Raw genomic sequence first — 23,834 nt, forward strand, 5'->3', positions numbered from 1 at the left:
TGTTTTGTTTTGTTTTTTTGGATTTATAGAATAGAATACCCCAACCCATTTCACACAGACTCAGGAGGAGGAGTCCTTCCCGATCAACATTTTGGAACTACGGGCAAGCTTCAAGGCCTTGAAGGTTTGGCCATTTCTGGGTTTGTCCCAGTTTATCAGATTCCAATCAGACAATATAACCTCGGTGGCTTACATCAACCATCAGGGGGAACGAGAAGTTCCTTGGCGATGAAGGAAGTATCTCAGATTCTGGAGTGGGCGGAGGCCCTCAGCTGTTAGTGATCCACATTTCAGGTGTAGACAACTGGAAGACGGATTTTCTTAGCAGTCAATCCTTCCATCCAGGGGGATGGTCTCTCCATCCCGAGGTGTTTGCAGAGATATTCAGCAAGTGGGGGACGCCGGAGATAGATCTCATAGCGTCCCGTCTCAATACCAAGCTACCCAGGTACGGGTCGAGGTAGAGGGATCCCCAAGCAGATCTAATAGATGCACTAGCAGTGCCCTGGAGGTTCAAACTCATATCTTTTTTTTCCATTACCGCTTCTCCCTCGAGTGGTGGCCTGCATCAAGCAGGAGCGCGGGTATCAGTAATCCTGATTGCTCCATCGTGGCCACGAAGGACATGGTTCAGATCTAGTGGGGATGTCCTCATCTCCTCCGTGGAAGTTACCTTGTCACAGAGACCTGCTGATACAAGGTCCATTTGTTCATCAAAATCTAGATTCTCTGAGGCTGACTGCGTGGAGATTGAACGCTTAGTCTTAGCCAAGAGAGGTTTCTCTGAGAGTGTCATTGAAACTCTTATTCAAGCTCGTAAACCAGTTACTCGGCTTATCTACCACAAGGTGTGGAGGACCTACTTATTCTGGTGTGAAGAACATGGTTTTTCCAGGCACAGAGTTAAGTTTGCCAGGATCTTATCTTTTCTCCAGGATGGGCTGGAGAAGGGCCTTTCCTTTCCGCTTGTTCCCTAAGGAGACATATTTCGGCCCTGTCGGTGTTATTGCACAAGAGACTGTCTGAGCTTCCAGACGTGCAGTCCTTTGTTAAGGTTCTGATTAGGATCAGATCTGTGTTTAGATCTTGGGCTCCTCCTTGGAGCCTAAATCTTGTTCTTTGGGTTTTGCAACAGGTTTCGTTTAAGTCTCTGCATTCCCTTGATATTAAATTGTTATCTTGAAAGGTTCTCTTTTTATTGGCTATTGCCTCTGCACGCAGAGTTTGAGATCTCTGCTTTGCAATTTGAACCCCCTTATCTGATTTTTATGCTGATAAGGCAGTTTTACGTACTAAATTAGGTTTTCTTCCTAAGGTTGTGTCAGATCACAACATCAATCAGGAGATTGTGGTTCCTTCCCTGTGTCCTAATCCTTCTTAATTGAAGGAACGCTTACTTCACAATTTGGATGTGGTTTGCATCTTGAAGTTCTATCTTCAGGCGATTAAGGAGCTTAGACAATCTTCCTCTTTGTTTGTTGTCTATTCAGGGGCAGAAGGCTACTTCGACTTCCCTATCTTTTTGGTTAAGTAGTGTCCTCCGCTTTGCTTACGAGAAGGATAATGGCTCATTCCACTAGAGCAGTGGCTTCCTCTTGGGCCTTTAAGAACGAGGCCTCTATGGATCAGATTTGTAAGGCGGCTACCTGGTCCTCCTTACATACTTTTTTTTTTAAATTTTACAAGTTTGATGTTTTTGCTTCGGCTGAAACAGCTTTCGGGAGAAAAGTTTTGCATGCTGTGGTGTCCTCAGAATAGGATCAGCCTCTTCCTTTTTGTTCCCTCCTGTTATTCATTCAGTGTCCTCTGGAGCTTGGTTATAGTAAGGAATGAAGCTGTGGACTCTCCCTATCTTAGGAAGGAAAACATAATTTATGCTTACCAGATAAATTCCTTTCCTTATGGATAGGTAGAGTCCACGGCCCCCGCCCGTTTTTTTCTTGTCTTTTGGTGGTCCCCTATTTATTTTATTCTTCGAGCACCATTTATAACCTAATGTTTCTTTTACTTTTCCTTGTTCCCTCGGCAGAATGACTGGGGTAATGAGGAAGTGGGAGGGATTTTTAAGCCTTTGGCTGGGGTGTCTTTGCCTCCTCCTGGTGGCCGGTGTTGTATTTCCCAACAGTAAGGAATGAACCTGTGGACTTATCTGGTAAGCATAAATTATGTTTTTATTTATTCACCTTTCTTTCACCAAATCGAATTGATTTGGAGTTTTGGGGGGGTTCTACCCATATTATGGAGTAGTTGAGGGTATTTGTCTCTTTATTTCGTTATCAGGACCAATCTCCTCCCAACTTTTTTTGGGGGGTTCTCAGTGTGAATTATGTACTGCTCATATTTAGGTACAGTTCTGCTGTATATCACAGCAGCTGTTTAATTCCTGTCTTATAGTTCTGTTGTCTTCTACAGTAAATCTTTCAGACCTGTATATTGCAGTCTTTGTGTTCTGCAGTGACTGTTTAAGTTTCTGTATTACAGCTCTGTGGTATTTATCAGTCACTGTTTACCTTTTTTGTGCAGTTATAATAATATAATTATTTCTCCTGTTTTACCAAATATCTAGATGCAGTAAGTCTGATGTTTGGATAGTTTGGGTTTTCACCTCAGGTTTCCTTTGATGGTTGATGGCCAGAGCACTGGCCCGTAAACCCAGATTTCTGCTCACATTCTTGCCATGCCCAGGCTACCCTCACTTTTGAGGAATGTTTATGGACCGGGTTTCTGAGGTGGTGTCTTTGTATACTGCTCTTTAAGGGTCTAGGTCTCTAAATAATGGATGGTATTTATTCTTGAACATGTCAGTATATCCAGTACTTGCATTTACAAGTTTTCTCTGATTTAAATTATTTTTTGAACTTCAGTAAGGGTGGTTGCCTTTATCATCAGATTAGATGGAGGATTTGTGATTATTTACTGCTCTGACTTGGTCTTGCAGAGTTTGGTATGTGGATCTAGTTTAGAGGTCCTTTGCATCCAGACTTTGTTTTGTTTTTTGTGCCGCAAAAAGCATTTTTCTTTTGAAAGTAGGCTGCTGCAAGTCGCATTAGTCTGTGTTTTCCGAGCCGCAAATATTCTTGTGAAAGTGCAACACACTGAGATCTGTGCAAATCCAGATCTCAGTGCGTTACCGATTCACAAGAATATTTGGGGCTCCGAAAACAGACTAATGTGACTTGCTGCAGCCTTCTTACACATTCTTTACGGAACATAAAACAAACAAATGCACATACCTAGTATCAAATCTCGAAGCTTGGTGGCATGGATATTGGATTAATATTTTCTAAACAGAGAGGGTTCTCTGATTGGGTTATTGAGACTCTGATACAGGTTTATGAGCATGTGTCCAGAAAGTTTCATTATAAGGTTGGGACGGCCTTTATTTCCTGGTAACAGAATCATGGTTCTCTCACCACCTGTATGAAAGAAAACAATGTATGCTTACCTCATAAATTAATTTCTTTCATGGTGGAGAGAGTCCACAAGACAGTGTCCTGTTTTTTTTTTTTTTTTGTACTGTTCCTACCTTATTGGTTTGGCAATATGTCACTTATTTACCATTGAAGTGGGGGGAGGGGTTTTATAGGGCTCTTGGGGCTTGGGAAAGTAGTGGCAGGGAATAGTAATTCCCAGGAGTAATGATTTGTGGACTCTCATCACCATCATAAAAAGGAATTTATCAGGTAAGCATAAATAATGTTTTTACATTTTATTCACATTTCATTTTAATAATAGTCCCCTGAAATCATTTTAGTTTGACTATTTTAATATTTAAATTCTGAACATCTTGATAAGCTTTTAAAATGTTTAATTCAGATCTTTTTTAGGGGGAACCTATTCATAATGTAGAAACTGGTGTTGGGAAATAATGCAGATCATTGCCATCACTTTAATCTTTCTAAAGGTATCCGGATTAACCTGCATTTTTATACCTAGAGAATTTTGAAAAAATGTTGAAACTATATATTGCCTTTACTTTCAATATACTATTAATAATAAAAAAAAAGATTGATAGCCAGGTTTACCATTTAGCACATTCTAAAAATGCTCAAATTTTAGCATATCTATATTGTTTTGCAGGGATATTCTTTCGTTGCTCCATCTATCTTATTTAGGCCTAATGCTGCAATTGCAGATCCTGCCCAGTATCATCTAGGAACTGAACGACCTGGCGTTACAAATATAGCAAGAAGTGTGATGATGAAGGTATTTGTATAATTTTATACTTATGTTACAATGAAAAAATATTTTCTACATTGTCTATATCACTATATAAAAATAATAGGCCTCTATCATTTTTTGTCTTTTTTTTTTTTTTTTTTTACTTTCCCACTGTACACTGTATAGGGAATATAGAATTTTTTGTTGTTTTTTTTTGAAGATAAAGAAGCACAAGTCTTATTATGAACAGCTGCTTTTGTAACAATACCCAGTTGCTGGTCTTTAATAGGAACTTTTATGCCCTTTGTTATATAATGCATTGATTGTCACCTTACATCAATGTCAGTGAAATCATTTTCAAAAATATATTTTCAGATGTGCACTATTGTTTTTTTGTTTTGTTTTTAGAAAACTCATGTTTTAACCAGCAAGCCCATATGCAGATATCTTGGGATTTTCCCTTTGTTTAACCAAAGAAACCATCTATATCTATAAATTTTTTGAAACCTAAGCTCTACCATTAACAATTTTAATCAAAAACGGGTAGATGGGGCTTGTGAAAAAAGTGAAAGCTGTTGATAGACTGGTCTTATTAACAATACAAAAAAAGAAACATACAGAAGGGCCAAGATTTAGGACTACATATAATATAATTTATTTGTAGAGCGCCAACAGATAACTCAATGCTAAATATAATAGTGCATCTTCAGAAATAGAATAAAAAATTAGAAAACGCCCGAAATATATTAAAGAAAGATCGGATTTATAGGAAAAGAATTACCAGAAAGACCAAATATTTCATATAAAAAGAACATAACCTTCAAAAATATACTTGCACCCACTAAACTAAACACAAAAAAGCAATAAAAATGCAAAATACAATTAGTAAAGGGATTTTATACATGCAATAGAATAGTGTCTGCTGCGATCATATTAATAAACATAAAGAGAACAACAAATGAATAATGGATATAAACTAAAAAAAATATTACAATTAAGACATTTATGAACTGCAAATCTGTGTATGTTGTTTATCTTGTAAGGCTATTTGTAATAGTTAATAAATATTTGTTAATATTGACCAAAGCTAGCCACTGGATAACAGGAGTGACTATAATTGTTCAGTACTAAATCTAGTGATGTCAAAGTTCTTTTCATTATGTATTTGGCTATACACTCAATCATACTTACTGTACAAATAAGACAGTGGTTGAATTTTTATAGTTTAAAGGGGAAGTCAAGTCCAAAAAAAACTTTCATGATTCAAATAGGACATGTAATTTTAAACAACTTTCCAATTTACTTTTCTTTCATGTAATTGGCAAGAGTCCATGAGCTAGTGACGTATTGGATATACAATCCTACCAGGAGGGGCAAAGTTTCCCAAACCTCAAAATGCCTATAAATACACCCCTCACCACACCCACAATTCAGTTTTACAAGCGTTGCCTCCTATGGAGGTGGTGAAGTAAGTTTGTGCTAAGATTTCTATGTTGATATGCGCTTCTCAGCATTTTGAAGCCCGATTCCTCTGAGTACAGTGAATGTCAGAGGGATGTGAAGGGAGTATCACCTATTGAATGCAATGGTTTTCCTCACAGGGATCTATTTCATAGGTTCTCGGTCGAAGAGATTCATCTCCTACCTCCCTTTTCAGATCGACGATATACTGTTATATTCCATTACCTCTACTGATAACCGTTTCAGTACTGGTTTGGCTATCTGCTATATGTGAATGGGTGTCTTTTGGTAAGTATGTTTTCATTACTTAAGACACTGTCAGCTATGGTTTGGCACTTTATGTATTTATATAAAGTTCTAAATATATGTATTGTACTTATATTTGTCATGATTCAGGTTTTCAGTATATTTCCTTTTGCAGACTGTCAGTTTCATATCTGGGAAATGCATTTTTTAGGGAAATTCATTTCTTACCTGGGGTTTAGTCTCTTTTTTTCAATTGACTGTTTTTTAAATTCGTGGGCAGAATTAGGCTTGCCAGGGCGCAAAATACCAAAGTTTATTGCGTCATTCTAGGCGTGAAATATCGTTGGCGCAAAGTTACGTTCGTTGACGCAAATTCGTCATTTCCGGCGTCTTAGTTGACGCCGAGTCTTTCACAAGGTTTCGTCATCTGACGCGAGTGTGTTCTTTCCGGACGTTATTGACGCCAAAAAATATTTTTCTGTTTGTGTGCGTCATACTTGGCGCCAAATATTTTCATTATTTAAGACCCCATTCCTATATGCCTCTTGCCTTTTTCTCTATAAGAGGGCTTTGCTGTTTGCATTTTTTCCCATTCCTGAAACTGCCATATAAAGAAATTGAAAATTTTGCTTTATATGTTGTTTTTTTCTCTTACATTTGCAAGATGTCTCAATGATCCTGTCTCAGAAATCACTGTTGACTGATAACAGTTCTACCAAAGCTAAGTGCATTTGTTGTAAACTTGTGGAGGTTATTTCTCCAGCTGTGGTTTGTAATAGTTGTCATGATAAACTTTTACATGCAGAGAATGTATCCATCAGTAGTAGTTCATTACCTGTTGCTGTTCCTTCAACATCTAATGCACAAGATATACCTGTAAATTTAAAAGAATTGATTTCTGATTCTATTCAGAAGGCTTTGTCTGCCATCCCGACTTCTAATAAACGTAAAAGGTCTTTTAAAACTTCTCATAAAGTTGATGAAATTTCAAATGACCGGCAACATGCTGAATTATCCTGCTCTGATGAGGATCTATCTGGTTCAGAAGATCCTACCTCAGATATTGACACTGACAAATCTTCTTATTTATTTAAAATGGAGTATATTCGTTCTTTGTTAAAAGAAGTGTTGATTACATTGGATATGGAGGAAACTAGTCCTCTTGATATTAAAACTAGTAAACATTTAAATTCTGTTTATAAACCTCCTGTGGTTACTCCAGAGGTTTTTCCAGTTTCTGATGCTATTTCTGATATGATTTCTAAGGAATGGAATAGGCCTGGTGGTACTTTTATTCCTTCTTCAAGGTTTAAAAAATGGTATCCTTTGCCAGCAGTTACTTTAGAGATTTGGGAAAAGATTCCCAAAGTTGATGGGGCTATCTCTTTAGATAGGAAACTTTAAATCTTATCTAAGGAAAGCCTATTTATATTCATGTCATCTTTTAGGCCTGCAATTTCTTTGGCTGATGTTGCAGCTGCTTCAACTTTTTGGTTGGAGAATTTAGCGCAACAAGTATTGGATCCTGAAATATCTAGCATTGTTAAGTTGATTCAACATGCTAATAATTTTATTTGTGATGCCATTTTTGATATTGTCAAAATTGATGTTAAATCTATGTCTTTAGCTATTTTAGCTAGAAGAGCTTTGTGGCTTAAATCTTGGAATGCTGACATGACTTCTAAGTTCAGATTGCTATCTTTCTTTCCAAGGTAATAAGTTATTTGGTTCTCAGTTTGATTCAATAATTTCAACTGTCACTGGGGGGGAGGGAGTTTTTTGCCTCAGGATAAAAGACCTAAGGGTAAATCTAAAGCTTTTAACCGTTTTTGTTCCTTTCGACAAAATAAGGAACAGAAACCTAGTCCTTCCCCCAAGGAATCTTTTTCCAATTGGAAGCCTTCCTCAAATTGGAATAAATCCAAGCCATTTAAGAGATCAAAGCCAGCCCCCAAGTCCGCATGAAGGTGCGGCCCTCATTCCAGCTCAACTGGTAGGGGGCAGATTAAGATTTTTCAAAGATGTTTGGACAAATTCGGTTCAAAATCAATGGATTCAGAGTATTGTCTCTCAGGGGTACAGAATAGGTTTCAGAGTACGACTGCCTGTGAAAAGATTTTTTCTCTCACAAATTCCAGCAAACCCAGTAAAGGCTCAGGCTTTCCTGAAGTGTGTTTCAGACCCGGAGTTATCAGGGGTAATCATGCCAGTTCCGTTTCAGGAACAGGGTCTGGGGTTTTATTCAAATCTATTCATTGTCTCAAAGAAAGAAAATTCAGACCAGTTCTGGATCTGAAAATTTTTGATCATTATGTAAGAGTACCAACTTTCAAAATGGTGACTATAAGGACTATTCTGCCTTTTGTTCAGCAAGGGCATTATATGTCCACAATAGACTTACAGGATGCATATCTTCATATTCCGATTCATCCAGATCATTATCAGTTTCTGAGATTCTCTTTTCTAGACTAGTATTACCAATTTCTCGCTCTTCCTTTTGGCCTAGCGACAGCTCAAAGAATCTTTTCAAAGGTTCTCGGTGCCCTACTCTCTGTAATCTGTCAGTATATTTATGAAAATCTAAGTAGTGCTCTCCAAATAATATATCGGCTTATGGCAGGGTTATAACACAATACAAATAATAATTATCCTTAAAAATAGAAACCCTTAACCAACATGCATCTACTAGAAACCATACAATTAATATAAATGCCTGAATTCTTTTATTTAGTTAATATCCATGAACATTTTGAAATATATTTGCAATACCAGAATATGACACAATATTATATGCGCTTGATAACTATTTAAATATGCTATGCAAAGTTCATAAAGGCTTACCTTTAAAATCAGCCTTATTTACAAATAGCCTTTCATTCAGTTTACACAATGAGACTAAAATCTTTATCTTTTAACATCCAAGCGATACAATTCTAACAGTGTTTATAATCAATAGGATAATATATATATTCTGCTATTTAACTGCAATTTATCCTAATACAATATTAATTTACAATATCAGAACTTGCACAGATAAGTTACTTAGCCTACCAGATACAAATTTAAACAATATATAGGCTGTGACTATCAATTTAAAATACAATTTGTTTCTCTGACTCTGCCAAACCCAGCAACAATGAATGCTTATTTTAAATTGTTTTTGCATACAAACAGGCCAGCTAAGAACTATCCAAAACAATGACACACAGTTTAAAAGTACAATCTGCTCTTTAAATATATTTGTTATATCAATCTCTTAATACATTACCAAAAAGAGTACCAAATGGATATCCAATATACCTTGATAGGAATATTTTCACCTCAGAAAATACCAATAAGTATAATTTGCAGTCAATGAGAAGAATAGATCAGCTTTGCTTGAGTAAATGGTATTTCACTCCCAACAGAAACCAGTTTACAAGTTTAGCTCAGCAGAAATCTCCTCTCTCCATCTTGCAATAACTTTATATGGGTTCTCTTCCATCATAGGTGATGAATAGGGGTGGCCCTCCTTGTCTCGGATTGGCCCTCGTGCTTGTCCCTGGTCCGCCCTTAGAGTTGAAGCATGTTTACCATGGCAACGCATCTTTTGAACAGTTAAATTCCCTTAACTGTCCTACCGGTATTGGCCCTTAGGTGGCAGCAGACATACAGACAAAACAAATTCACCTTTACATTTCTTAAGCATTTTTGACAAGTTAATTATTCTCATAACATGGTTATTTAATCAGATCACACTCTCTGCATTAATCATATATAACCCCAATTATAGATAGTTAGTATTAGGTTATTTTTTCTGATTATTCTGATACCAAATATGTTATATTATTAACATTGTATTATATTAAGGCAATTTAATACTGCTAATTATTAGCTTAAATGCATTATAATTTTATCAGTATCCTGGCATTTCTATACAAATAACAGCCTATTTTTATATTTCCAATAGTTCTGCCTGCATGCAGTCCTCTACGATCCATCTGAAAAATAGAAAATTTATGTTATATATATATATATGCACTTCAAATATGGGATTATTAAAATGGTTATTTAATCTATACTAATTTCTGAATTTATTTCCTATATATATATCCCATGCAGCAATTATCCATTTAATATAATGTGTTTAATTCCAATATATATTCATGTGTTTATATTTATTATCATATAAAAGACCGTCACATAGCCATTAAAAATATATATTTCCTTATAATGCTGAAGTGTATTCTACTTGCCTATAACATAGTTGTTTTAAAATCAATGCGAGCCATGTGCTTTCATTTTGTGTGTTATCCTCCCCAGACTCTTCGTCTTTTATTCACCACATGGGGTCTTTTGCACCTAAGTGTAATGCTGAAATTCTCACAAAAACATGTTTGTATTTTCATCTAGGCAGCAAATGCTTTAGTGTCAAGCCTCTGGAGACATCCTGTCTGCATACTAAATGGGGGGAGAGCTGAACATGAGTGAAGTCAGTTTGTCTGAAAGGAATGAATCACTTTCTACTGACCAGTCAGATATTTGATTACACATATATATTTATTAACCTTAAAATATATATATATATATTAACCTTGCATATACCTTGACAAATCAGAGAACGGGGTATTGCGGTGTTTCCTTATTTGGACGATATCTTGGTACTAACTTAGTCTTTACATTCTGCAGAATCTCACACGAATCAACTAGTGTTTCTTCAAAGACATGGTTGGAGGATCAATTTACCAAAAAGTTCCTTGATTCCTCAGACAAGGGTCACCTTTTGAGGTTTCCAGATAAATTCAGTGTCCATGACTCTGTCTTTAACAGACAAGAGACAATTAAAATTGGTTTCAGCTTGTCGGAACTTTCAGTATCAATCATTCCCTTCAGTAGCTATGTGCATGGCAGTTTTAGGTCTCATGACTGCAGCATCGGACGCGATCCCCTTTGCTCATTTTCATATGAGACCTCTCCAGCTTTGTATGCTGAACCAATGATGCAGGGATTATACAAGGATATCACAATTAATATCCTTAAATCCCAATGTTAGACTATCTCTGACTTGGTGGTTAGATCACCATCATATAGTTCTCGGGGCCTCTTTGGTTTGTCCAACCTGGACTGTGATCACAACAGATGCGAGTCTTTCAGGTTGGAGAGCTGTTTGGGGGATCTCTGACAGCACAAGGGGTTTGGAAATCTCAAGAGGCGAGATTAACAATCAATATTTTGGAACTCCATGCAATTTTCAGGGCTCTTCAGGCTTGGCCTCTGTTGAAGAGAGAACCGTTCATTTGCTTTCAGACAGACAATATCACAGCTGTGGCATATGTCAATCATCAGGGTGGGACTCACAGTCCCCTAGCTATGAAAAAAGTATCTCAAATACTTTCTTGGGTGGAATCCAGCTCTTGTCTAATTTCTGCGGTACATATCCCGGGTGTAGACAATTGGGAAGCGGATTATCTCAGCCGTCAGACTTTACATCCGGGGGAGTGGTCCCTCCATCCAGATATGTTTTCTCAGATTGTTCAGATGTGGGGTCTTTCAGAAATAGATCTGATGGCTTCTCATCTAAACAAGAAAATTCTCAGGTCCAGGGATCTTCAGGCGGAAGCAGCGGATGCGTTGACACTTCCTTGGTGTTACCAACCTGCTTATATTTTCCTGCCTCTAGTTCTTCTTCCAAGAGTGATCTCCAAAATCATCATGGAACAGTCGTTTGTATTGCGGATCTTGTTCGGATGTCCAGTTGCCAACCTTGGCCTCTTCCATTAAGGCCGGACCTTCTGTCTCAAGGTCCGTTTTTCCATCAGGATCTCAAATCATTATATTTGAAGTTATGGAAATTGAACGCCTAGTACTTAGTCATAGAGGTTTCTCTGACTCAGTGATTAATACTATGTTACAGGCTCGTAAATCTGTTTCTAGAAAGATTTATTATCAAGTTTGGAAGACTTATTTCATGGTGTTCTTCTTTCAGAATTCCTAGAATTTTACTGTTTCTTCAGGATGGTTTAGATAAGGTTTTGTTCAAGTTCCTTGAAGGGACAAATCTCTGCTCTTTCTGTCTTATTTCACAGAAAGATTGCTAAGCTTCCTGATATTCACTGTTTTGTACAGTCTTTGGTTCGTATCAAGCCTGTCATTAAATCACTCTCCTCCTTGGAGTCTTAATTTTGTTTTGAAGGCTTTACAGGCTTCTCCATTTGAGCCTATGCATTCTTTGGGCATTAAACTACTTTCTTGGAAAGTGTTGTTCCTTTTGGCCATCTCTTCTGCTAGAAGAGTTTCTGAATTATCTGCTCTTTCTTGTGAGTCTCCTTTTCTGATTTTTCATCAGGATAAGGCGGTTTTGCGGGCTTCATTTAAATTCTTACCTAAGGTTGTGAATTCTAACAACATTAATAGAGAAATTGTTGTCCCTTCCTTGTTTCCTAATCCTAAGAATTCTTTGGAGAAAACCTTGCATTCATTGGATGTGGTAAGATCTTTGAAATATTATGTTGAAGCTACTAAAGATTTCAGGAAGACTTCTAGTCTATTTGTTATCTTTTCCGGTTCTAGGTAAGGTCAGAAGGCTTTTGCCGTTTCCTTGGCATCGTGGTTAAAGCTTTTGTTTGATTCATCAACTTTTTTTGGAGTTGGGTCAAGCCCCGCCTCAGAGAATTACAGCTCATTCTACTAGATCAGTCTCCACTTCGTGGGCTTTTAAGAATGAAGCTTCAGTTGATCAGGTTTGCAAAGCCGCAACCTGGTCTTCTTTGCATACATTTACTAAATTCTACCGCTTTGATGTATTCGCTTCTTCGGAAGCATTTTTTGGTAGAAAAGTTCTTCAGGCAGCTGTTTCAGTTTGATTCTTCTGCTTATGTTTTAAGTTTTTTCTTTTTATTTCATGAGAATTAACTTATATTTTGGGTTGTGGATTATTTTTTTCAGCGAAAAATTGCTGTTTTTATTTTTATCCCTCCCTCTCTAGTGACTCTTGCTTGGACTTCCACATCTTGGGTATTGCTATCCCATACGTCACTAGCTCATGGACTCTTTCTAATTACATGAAAGAAAACATAATTTATTTAAGAACTTACCTGATAAATTCATTTCTTTCATATTGGCAAGAATCCATGAGGCCCACCCTTTTTATGGTGGTTATGATTTTTTTGTATAAAGCACAATTATTTCCAAATTCCTTTGTTTATGCTTTTTACTCCTTTCTTTATCACCCCACTACTTGGCTATTCGTTAAACTGAATTGTGGGTGTTGTGTATTTATAGGCATTTTGAGGTTTGGTAAACTTTGCCCCTCCTGGTAGGATTGTATATCCCATATGTCACTAGCTCATGGACTCTTGCCAATATGAAAGAAATTAATTTATCAATTAAGTTCTTACATAAATTGCTTTATCACCAATTTTGCTTTGTTCTCTTGGTATTCTTAGTTGAAAGCTAAACCTAGGAGGTTTATATGCTAATTTCTTAGACTTTGAAGACCGCCTCTGCATTTGACAGGTATTCACCACTAGAGGGCGTTAGTTAATGTGTTTCATAATAAATGGGGCAGTCTGCAGAGGCTTAGATACAAGGTTATCACAGAGGTAAAACGTGTGTTATAACTGTGTTGGTTGTGCAAAACTGAGGAATGGGTAATTAAGGGATTATCTATCTATTTATAAAACAACAAAAATTCTGGTGTTGACCGTCCCTTTAATAGCATAAATGAAATCAACAAATTGATCACAAAAACAATCTCTAATTAGCAAATCTGTTTTTACTGATATAGAGTACCAATAGCAGATTAGCTATAGCCATTGACAATAAATTTGTCGTAATAAATAACGATAATTAATTCAGCAAATAGGAGAAACAGATAAATTATTGTAACTATACAAAGTTTACTGCTCTATAAAGTTATTTGCAAACGAATTTATTGTATCACAGTTCTTTTTACAAAAATGTAATTGTAACTAATTTTTTATACGTTTTATCAATTAGACAAAAACATTTGCCTTATTAGCTCAATGCACAATTATTAATCTGTATGGTTATCCTTTATTAATAATATATGATATTATTGGTACGGTATTATTCACTCTATTACACCCAGGGCAAGATTGATTGTTACATTTAATTTATTTTAACTACTTTATAGGGATTACACAATAATTAAATATGCCCACTAAGTACTGTTCTCTGCAAACCAAATGAATATACTAAGAGAAATAACCGTATTCTCTGTTAAAGGGACATTATACACTAGATTTTTCTTTGTATAAATGTTATGTAGATCGTCCATTTATATAGCCTATATATTTATATTTAAAAATAACATTGCGCTGATTTTCAGACTCCAGTCCTAACCAAGCCCCAAAGTTTTAGGTGAATACTGATGTATACCTACTCCAGCTTGCTCCTGTTTGTGTAAAGAGTCTCTTCATATGAAGGGGGGGGGGGTTTACTTTTTTGCTATAGAACCACGTGCAGTGGGTGTTCCAGCTAACCTTTTCAACAGTGCTAAACTGGGAGCAAGTCATTTTTTTTTTTTTTTAAAAACTGGATTTTTAGATCAGTATCTGTGCATATTATTCTTTATAGTAGTGTCTATTACATGCAGTTAAATGACAATTGGTGTATACTGTCCCTTTAAGTAGTTTGCATCCTTTCTGCAGGTCAGCATAAAAACGTATTTATACTACAAATGTTTTAAACAAACTACAATTCATTTGGTTGATGTCCCAGAAATTGAAGTCTTAAACTACTCTAGGTAATATTTCTTATGGAAAAGCAATAATATTTTACCAACAAGTAGTAAGGACTTTGGACAGGATAAAGCAGTAATTGGTCAGGAATGGATAAGATTAGTGAGGACCCTCCTGGTGGGATGTACAGGGTCTTGGAAATTGGGTTCCCTCTCCTATCATCTCAGTAGCCTTTTTATATTAGAAATTTCTCAATTTCCATAAGATCAGTCTGCTGTATTTATACCAAATGACAAACAATCAGAGGAGTGTGCGCTGAGTATAGTAAACCAAGCTCCTAAATAAACCGAAGTATCCCCCACGTTTAGGTAAATATCAAAAACAGTCAAACCATAAGTTAGTAGCGCTCAAAGGCTAAAGGTGTATAAATGATTAGTAAGGTCTAAAGAGAAAATAAGTGCAAACCTCAAAAAGTACTCATGATAATCGGGAGAAAAGTGCATAAACAGAATTTAATCACACTTAACTTACGAACAATAAAAACTATAATAAATAATCTTGAGCTTCAAACATTTGTAAAAATCGGACGTCTCCGATATGTAAACAGATAAAATCAGTACCCTAAATATTGCCACCACAAGAAGGATTGTCAACCAGGAACATCCAGTTAAAAAACTGCTGATTTACAACGATCCAAACGGTTAAAAATAATATGCTTCCAAGGCAGATAAATTGTACTGTTAGCAGTCCCCGATAGGTGAGTGCATGTTACCTTATTCCTTTGAAGTTATATTTCGGTACAGGGCTCAGTAAACTTACAGACTGCTCTGCTTCCGTAGAGGTTCAGGTACACAGCCGTTGCGGTCACATGTGCAGAAGCTGTCAGAATGCTCCAATCTTTTTGGCTGGTATCGGTTTTCTTTTTTTCAAAACCGAAAGTTTTTCAGCTGATTAATCTGTACGCTCTTACTGTAGTGAAGATACGTATCCGCTCTTAAGTGCAAATTGCACGCAGGATACTTAGATGGTATTTCTGAAATTTCGACAGGAATCGTATTCAGCCGGCCGTGCTAGAGTCCTTGTCATACGTATAATACAGAGATATATGAATGCAAACACAGGCTCCAGGTATCTGTGCTAGTTTACTGGTATCTCAGCCCCAGTGTCTGCTTATATAAGAGTCCCAGCAAACAACTTTGTTCTCAGTATAAGAGATTAGAGTATTTAGATATTGTTGATTATTCTTACTGCAACTCGTTAGCAAACATCAACACGTTTCTCCCTTCGTGAGGGCTTTTTCAAGATGAGGGAGTTGCAGTCCCAAGCTTCCTTTAAAGTCTGTTCAAATTTTCTCATTGGTTGAACTCCTTAAAGTGCCAGTAAACCATAAAAAAAATGTTATATAATTCTGCACATAGTGCAGAATTATATAACATTATAATAGCGCAAACATTGTAAAACCAAATTTCCCCTTTGAATTTAAAAAAATAACTGCTGTTTTACAGACCCGCTCTCTGTGATCTTCTGAGCGGGTCTGTTTTTTTCAAACAGCGCATCGGGCCAGCTGTATAGTCACAGCCCGGCCCGACTGCGCCATAGCACTAAGTGCAGCTCGCTCCTGCTGTCTGACAGAGCAGGAGCGAGCTGCACTTAGTGCTATGGCGCGGTAAGACCGGGCTGTGACTATACAGCTGTCCCGATGCGCTGTTTGAAAAAAACAGACCCGCTCAGAAGATCACAGAGAGCGGGTCTGTAAAACAGCAGTTATTTTTTAAATTCAAAGGGGAAATTTTGGTTTTACAATGTTTGCGCTATTATAATGTTATATAATTCTGCACTATGTGCAGAATTATATAACATTTTTTTTATGGTTTACTATCCCTTTAATTAGTGTAAAAGGTGGTATTGGCAATAGTTGATCAAAAGGTGGACAAAGTCTAAATCTAAGACTGTTTACATAGTGACATATTTCAAATGGACTAAAATAATATATAAGTATTACAATAGTGAAACAATAATAAACATAATAAATAGTTATATTTCAAATAATATATTAGTGGCAACCATAGGTTATTAACCTTAATATAGTGACATATTTATAGTGACCAGTAGAGAATAAAACTGGTAGAAGATCAAACAATTAGTGCATTATAAAAGAAAAGTAATCTTCTATTAAAAGTGAACAGTTTATTAAAACCAATAGTTAGAATTTATTCCATAATTCTAGAGTTTGAAGCTCAAGATTATTTATTATAGTTTTTATTGTTCGTAAGTTAAGTGTGATTAAATTCTGTTTATGCACTTTTCTCCCTATTATCATGAGTACTTTTTGAGGTTTACACTTATTTTCTCTTTAGACCTTACTAATCATTTATACACCTTTAGCCTTTGAGCGCTCCTAACTTATGGTTTGACTGTATTTATACCAAAACTGTGCCACATGACGTGCAACATAGTGGAACGAACCATGAGCTCCAAATTTGTAAAGCATAACAGAACCTGCAGCCGACGGTGCTCCACCCCCTTTATAAATGGGGCTCCCTGTAACTTCTCTCACTGATCTCCCACACTTCCTGTCTCCATAGCCCCCCTTCTTTCCAATATATCTATGTACAATTATATCAAATTGATCAGTATGCTTTCTCAAAATCTTGTATTTTACTATGTAATATTATTACAATCAAAAGGTATTACTGCATACTACAACACACTCACTGGTCACTTTATTAGGTACACCTTGCTAGTACCGGGTTGGACCCCCTTTTGCCTTCAGAACTACCTTAATTTTTCATGGCATATATTCAACAAGGTGTTGGAAACATTCCTCAAAGATGTTGGTCAATATTGACATGATAGCATCACGCAGTTGCTGCAGATTTCTCAGCTGCGCATCCATTATGCAAATCTCCCGTTCCACCACATTCCAAAGGTGCTGTATTAGATTGAGATCTGGTGACTGTGGAGGCCATTGGAGTACAGTGAACTCATTGTCTTGTTCAAAAAAACAAGTTTGAGATGATTTGAGCTTTGTGACATGGTGCATTATCCTGCTGGAAGTAGCCATCAGAAGATGGATACACTGTAGTCATAAAGGGATGGACATGGTCAGCAACAATACTTGGGTAGGCTGTGGCATTTAAACTATGCTCATTTGGTACTAAGGGGCCCAAAGTGTGCCAAGAAAATATCCCCCACACCACTACCACGAGCCTGAACCATTGATGCAATGCTTTCATCATGTTTAAACCAAATTCTGACCCTACCATCTGAATGACGCAGCTGAAATTGAGACTCATCAGACCAGGAAACGTTTTTCCAATCTTCTATTGTCCAAGTTTGGTGAGCCTGTGGGAATTGTAGCCTCATTTTCCTGTTCTTAGCTGACAGGAGTGGCACCCGGTGTGATCTTCTGCTGTTGTAGCCCATCTACATCAAGGTTCGATGTGTTGTGCGTTCAGAGATGGTATTCTGCATACCTTTGTTGTAATGAGTGGTTATTTGAGTTACTGTTGCCATTCTATCATCTCAAACTAGTCTGCCCATTCTACTCTGACATCAACAAGGTATTATCGTCCACACAACTGCCACTCACTGGATATTTTCTCTTTTTCGGACCATCCTCTGTAAACCCTAGAGTAGATTGTGCGTGAAAATCCCAGTAGATAAGTAGTTTTTGAAATGCACAGACCAGCCCATCTGAAAACAACAACCATGCCACGTTAACTTAAATTCTCTTTCTTCCCTATTCTGATGCTAAAAATATGGGTCAAATATGCAAGGTGATAATTATGGGAGCCAAAGGGATAGAGGGCCCTGCCGAGAGTTTCACTGTTGTAAATCATCTCTTATGAAGGTGATCTACAAAGCAGCCAGGCTTTTAGGCTTACATGCTAAGGGTGTTCAAGGGGATAACTAAAAGGAGGAGAGGAACTAAAATAGGAAAATGTTAGTGTATATTATATGCATCCCTGAACAGTACACTTGAAAGTTTGAAAACCAAGGGGAGAGTCGTGTAGAGCAAGGCAGAGAGTTCCACAAAATAGGGGCCAGTCTGGAGAAGTCTTGTAGTCGGTAATTTCAGGAGGTAACAAGTGAGGAGGAGTAGGAGGTCATGAGCAGAATGAGAGTATCTGGAGACTAGGTTGGAGATATAGGCTGGAGCAGTGTCAGTGAGAGCTTTAAAGATTAGAATCAGGATTTTGTTTTATTCTAGAGGTTAGATGAAGCCAGTGAAGGGACTGCCATAGAGGTGCAGCAGATGAGCAATGTGTAAGGAAGATCAGCCTGGCAGAGGCATTTATTATGGATTGTAAAGGAGATAGACGGCAGCTAGGGAGGCTGGAGGGAATGGAGTTGCAATAGTAAAGCTGGGAAATAAAATTTGAAAAATGTTTGAGGTGGAGGCGGTACGGGTGTGCATCTTCACTGGTCTCACGATTCGATTACGATTATCATGGCAACGATTCGATTCCACGATGCATCGTGTGATGCATCACGATTACTGTCCATGATTTTCCTGAACTTGTTCTATATTCCATAAATATATATAATATATATTATATATAAATATACACATTTATATATACACACACATATATATATATATATATATATATATATATATATATATATACTCACACACACTATATATATTTATATATATATATATATATATATATATTTATATTTATATATTGTGTGTGTGTGTATATATATATATATATATATATATATATATATATATTTACACTGCCAGCCACTTGCAATCAAACACAGATCAGGTTGTGTAGCAGAGAGGGGCTGTGTGAACAGCATGTAAGATTGGATTCCTAACACCTGAAAAGCTTGAAACCAGCAAAGAGGGCGTAACCTCGCACCAAGAAAGTCACAAGAAATTACGTTAATGGCAGACGCTACTTCACGCCAAACTTTTTACCGTCAAAAATGTTGCAATAAAAAGTAACATTCTGCACCATCGCGAACCTAAGCCCGCAAATTTTTTTGAAAAAAGCAGACTCCAAATTACAACTAACTGGAACCCCAGGTATCCTTACGCTGGAGAAAGTTAATACCAGGACAGAAAAAGCACTCCAAGAGGCCAACCACTAACCCACAGGAAGTGTAAGGGATCTATTCACCATCAGAAACACATCCCTGCATACTCCAAGAGGTTAACGAATACTACAAGAGGCACTACAACTGGATACAAGGAGGAAATCCAATCATCTATATATACCCCCAGTGCGGCATACTTACCTCATTCTGGAGATTCACTACGAACTATATCATTTTTAGGACTCATATGAACATTGTTTCTGAGTTCATATATTTTATATGCAATTTTTAGCTGGACTTTCATTTATTTTATTTATTTATCTTTTATTTTTTATTTTTCTTTTTACTTATTTTATACTCTTCACATACCCCAACAGTATATTGGACATATAGGCGCTGTATCAATCCTTGAATATACATTTACTCTTACTGTCTAGGGCTTCACATCCCTCCCAGTATTTGTCCTATATAGCTGCCACTATTTCCTACTCACTTTTTGACTAGCGCCTACTACAGAGTATCACTTGTGTCAACTCAGTCCGCTGAGGAGACACATTTCTTCTGTTAAGTGTGATCAGTCCACGGGTCATCATTACTTCTGGGATATTACTCCTCCCCAACAGGAAGTGCAAGAGGATTCACCCAGCAGAGCTGCATATAGCTCCTCCCCTCTACGTCACTCCCAGTCATTCTCTTGCACCCAACGACTAGATAGGATGTGTGAGAGGACTATGGTGATTATACTTAGTTTTATATCTTCAATCAAAAGTTTGTTATTTTAAAATAGCACCGGAGTGTGTTATTATCTCTCTGGCAGAGTTTGAAGAAGAATCTACCAGAGTTTTTGTTATGATTTTAGCCGGAGTAGTTAAGATCATATTGCTGTTTCTCGGCCATCTGAGGAGAGGTAAACTTCAGATCAGGGGACAGCGGGCAGATGAATCTGCATAGAGGTATGTAGCAGTTTTTATTTTCTGACAATGGAATTGATGAGAAAATCCTGCCATACCGATATAATGTCATGTATGTATACTTTACACTTCAGTATTCTGGGGAATGGTACTTCACTAGAATTACACTGTAAGAAATACATAAAGCTGTTTAATAACTAGAGATTATGTTTAACGTTTTTGCTGGAATGTAAAATCGTTTTCATTTACTGAGGTACTGAGTGAATAAATGTTTGGGCACTATTTTTCCACTTGGCAGTTGCTTAATCTGTTTTCTGACAGTTTCTGTTCTCCCTCACTGCTGTGTGTGAGGGGGAGGGGCCGTTTTTTGGCGCTTTTACTACACATCAAATATTTCAGTCAGCAACTCATTGTATTCCCTGCATGATCCGGTTCATCTCTACAGAGCTCAGGGGTCTTCAAAACTTATTTTGAGGGAGGTAATTTCTCTCAGCAGAGCTGTGAGAATTATAGTTTGACTGAGATAAAAAAACGTTTATTCTGTAATTTGTTTCCTGCTTTCAGAATTTGTTATCTTTGCTAATGGGATTAAACCTTTGCTAAAGTTGTGTTATTTACAAGGATTGAGGCTATAACTGTTTCAATTTATTAATTTTCAACTGTCATAGATCTTCTGTGCTTCTTAAAGGCACAGTACGTGTTAATATTATTCTAATTGAATTGTATTTCCAAGTTACAAGTTTATTTGCTAGTGTGTTAAACATGTCTGATTCAGAGGATGATACCTGTGTCATTTGTTGCAATGCCAAAGTGGAGCCCAATAGAAATTTATGTACTAACTGTATTGATGCTACTTTAAATAAAAGTCAATCTGTACAAATTGAACAAATTTCACCAAACAACGAGGGGAGAGTTATGCCGACTAACTCGCCTCACGTGTCAGTACCTACATCTCCCGCTCAGAGGGAGGTGCGTGATATTGTAGCGCCGAGTACATCTGGGCGGCCATTACAAATCACATTACAGGATATGGCTACTGTTATGACTGAAGTTTTGGCTAAATTACCAGAGCTAAGAGGTAAGCGTGATCACTCTGGGGTGAGAACAGAGTGCGCTGATAATATTAGGGCCATGTCAGACACTGCGTCACAGGTGGCAGAACATGAGGACGGAGAGCTTCATTCTGTGGGTGACGGTTCTGATCCAAACAGACTGGATTCAGATATTTCAAATTTTAAATTTAAACTGGAAAACCTCCGTGTATTACTAGGGGAGGTGTTAGCGGCTCTGAATGATTGTAACACAGTTGCAATACCAGAGAAAATGTGTAGGTTGGATAAATATTTTGCGGTACCGACGAGTACTGAGGTTTTTCCTATACCTAAGAGACTTACTGAAATTGTTACTAAGGAGTGGGATAGACCCGGTGTGCCGTTCTCACCCCCTCCGATATTTAGAAAAATGTTTCCAATAGACGCCACCACAAGGGACTTATGGCAAACGGTCCCTAAGGTGGAGGGAGCAGTTTCTACCTTAGCTAAGCGTACCACTATCCCGGTGGAGGGTAGCTGTGCTTTTTCAGATCCAATGGATAAAAAATTAGAGGGTTACCTTAAGAAAATGTTTGTTCAACAAGGTTTTATATTGCAACCCCTTGCATGCATTGCGCCGATCACGGCTGCAGCGGCATTCTGGATTGAGTCTCTGGAAGAGAACATTGGTTCAGCTACTCTGGACTTCATTACGGACAGGCTTAGAGTCCTTAAACTAGCTAATTCATTCATTTCGGAGGCCGTAGTACATCTTACTAAACTTACGGCGAAGAATTCAGGATTCGCCATTCAGGCACGCAGGGCGCTGTGGCTAAAATCCTGGTCAGCTGATGTTACTTCTAAGTCTAAATTGCTTAATATACCTTTCAAAGGGCAGACCTTATTCGGGCCCGGGTTGAAAGAGATTATCGCTGACATTACAGGAGGTAAAGGCCATGCCCTGCCTCAGGACAAAGCCAAAGCCAAGACTAGACAGTCTAATTTTCGTTCCTTTCGTAATTTCAAAGCAGGAGCAGCATCTACTTCCTCTGCACCAAAACAGGAAGGAGCTGTTGCTCGCTACAGACAAGGCTGGAAACCTAACCAGTCCTGGAACAAGGGCAAGCAGACTAGGAAACCTGCTGCTGCCCCTAAAACAGCATGAATTGAGGGCCCCCGATCCGGGATCGGATCTAGTGGGGGGCAGACTTTCTCTCTTCGCCCAGGCTTGGGCAAGAGATGTTCAGGATCCCTGGGCGCTAGAGATAATATCTCAGGGATACCTTCTGGACTTCAAATACTCTCCTCCAAGAGAGAGATTTCATCTGTCAAGATTGTCAACAATCCAGACAAAGAAAGAGGCGTTTCTACGCTGCGTACAAGAGCTCTTGTTAATGGGAGTAATCCATCCAGTTCCACGATCGGAACAGGGACAGGGGTTTTACTCAAATCTGTTTGTGGTTCCCAAAAAAGAGGGAACTTTCAGACCAATCCTGGACTTAAAGATCCTAAACAAATTCCTAAGAGTTCCATCGTTCAAGATGGAGACTATTCGGACAATTTTACCTATGATCCAAGAGGGTCAGTACATGACCACTGTAGATTTAAAAGATGCTTACCTTCACATACCGATTCACAAAGATCATTATCGGTACCTAAGGTTTGCCTTCCTAGACAGGCATTACCAGTTTGTGGCTCTTCCATTCGGATTGGCTACAGCTCCAAGAATCTTCACAAAGGTTCTGGGTGCTCTTCTGGCGGTACTAAGACCGCGGGGAATCTCGGTAGCTCCATACCTAGACGACATTCTGATACAAGCTTCAAGCTTTCAAACTGCCAAGTCTCATACAGAGTTAGTGCTGGCATTTCTAAGGTCACATGGATGGAAGGTGAACGAAAAGAAAAGTTCACTCGTTCCACTCACAAGAGTTCCCTTCCTGGGGACTCTTATAGATTCTGTAGAAATGAAGATTTACCTGACAGAGGACAGGCTAACAAGACTTCAAAGTGCTTGCCGCACCCTTCATTCCATTCAACACCCGTCAGTGGCTCAATGCATGGAGGTAATCGGCTTAATGGTAGCGGCAATGGACATAGTACCCTTTGCACGCTTACACCTCAGACCACTGCAACTGTGCATGCTAAGTCAGTGGAATGGGGATTACTCAGACTTATCCCCTTCTCTGAATCTGGATCAAGAGACCAGAAATTCTCTTCTATGGTGGCTTTCTCGGCCACATCTGTCCAGGGGGATGCCATTCAGCAGACCAGACTGGACAATTGTAACA

General features: G+C 37.9%; 1 protein-coding gene across 3 annotated transcripts in view; it reads left to right on the forward strand.

The window, feature by feature from the left end:
- The window catches only part of RPS6KA5 (ribosomal protein S6 kinase A5), a 589,637-nt gene that overhangs the window by 298,596 nt on the left and 267,207 nt on the right, over positions 1-23,834 (forward strand). For all 3 annotated transcript variants that reach the window (XM_053697560.1, XM_053697561.1, XM_053697559.1), the window contains exon 10: positions 4,081-4,206. In XM_053697560.1, the coding sequence (XP_053553535.1) occupies positions 4,081-4,206 (126 nt within the window). The remainder of the gene's footprint in view (positions 1-4,080; positions 4,207-23,834) is intronic.

Source organism: Bombina bombina, chromosome 1, assembly GCF_027579735.1.
Source record: "Bombina bombina isolate aBomBom1 chromosome 1, aBomBom1.pri, whole genome shotgun sequence".
NCBI classification, from domain to species: Eukaryota; Metazoa; Chordata; class Amphibia; order Anura; family Bombinatoridae; genus Bombina; species Bombina bombina.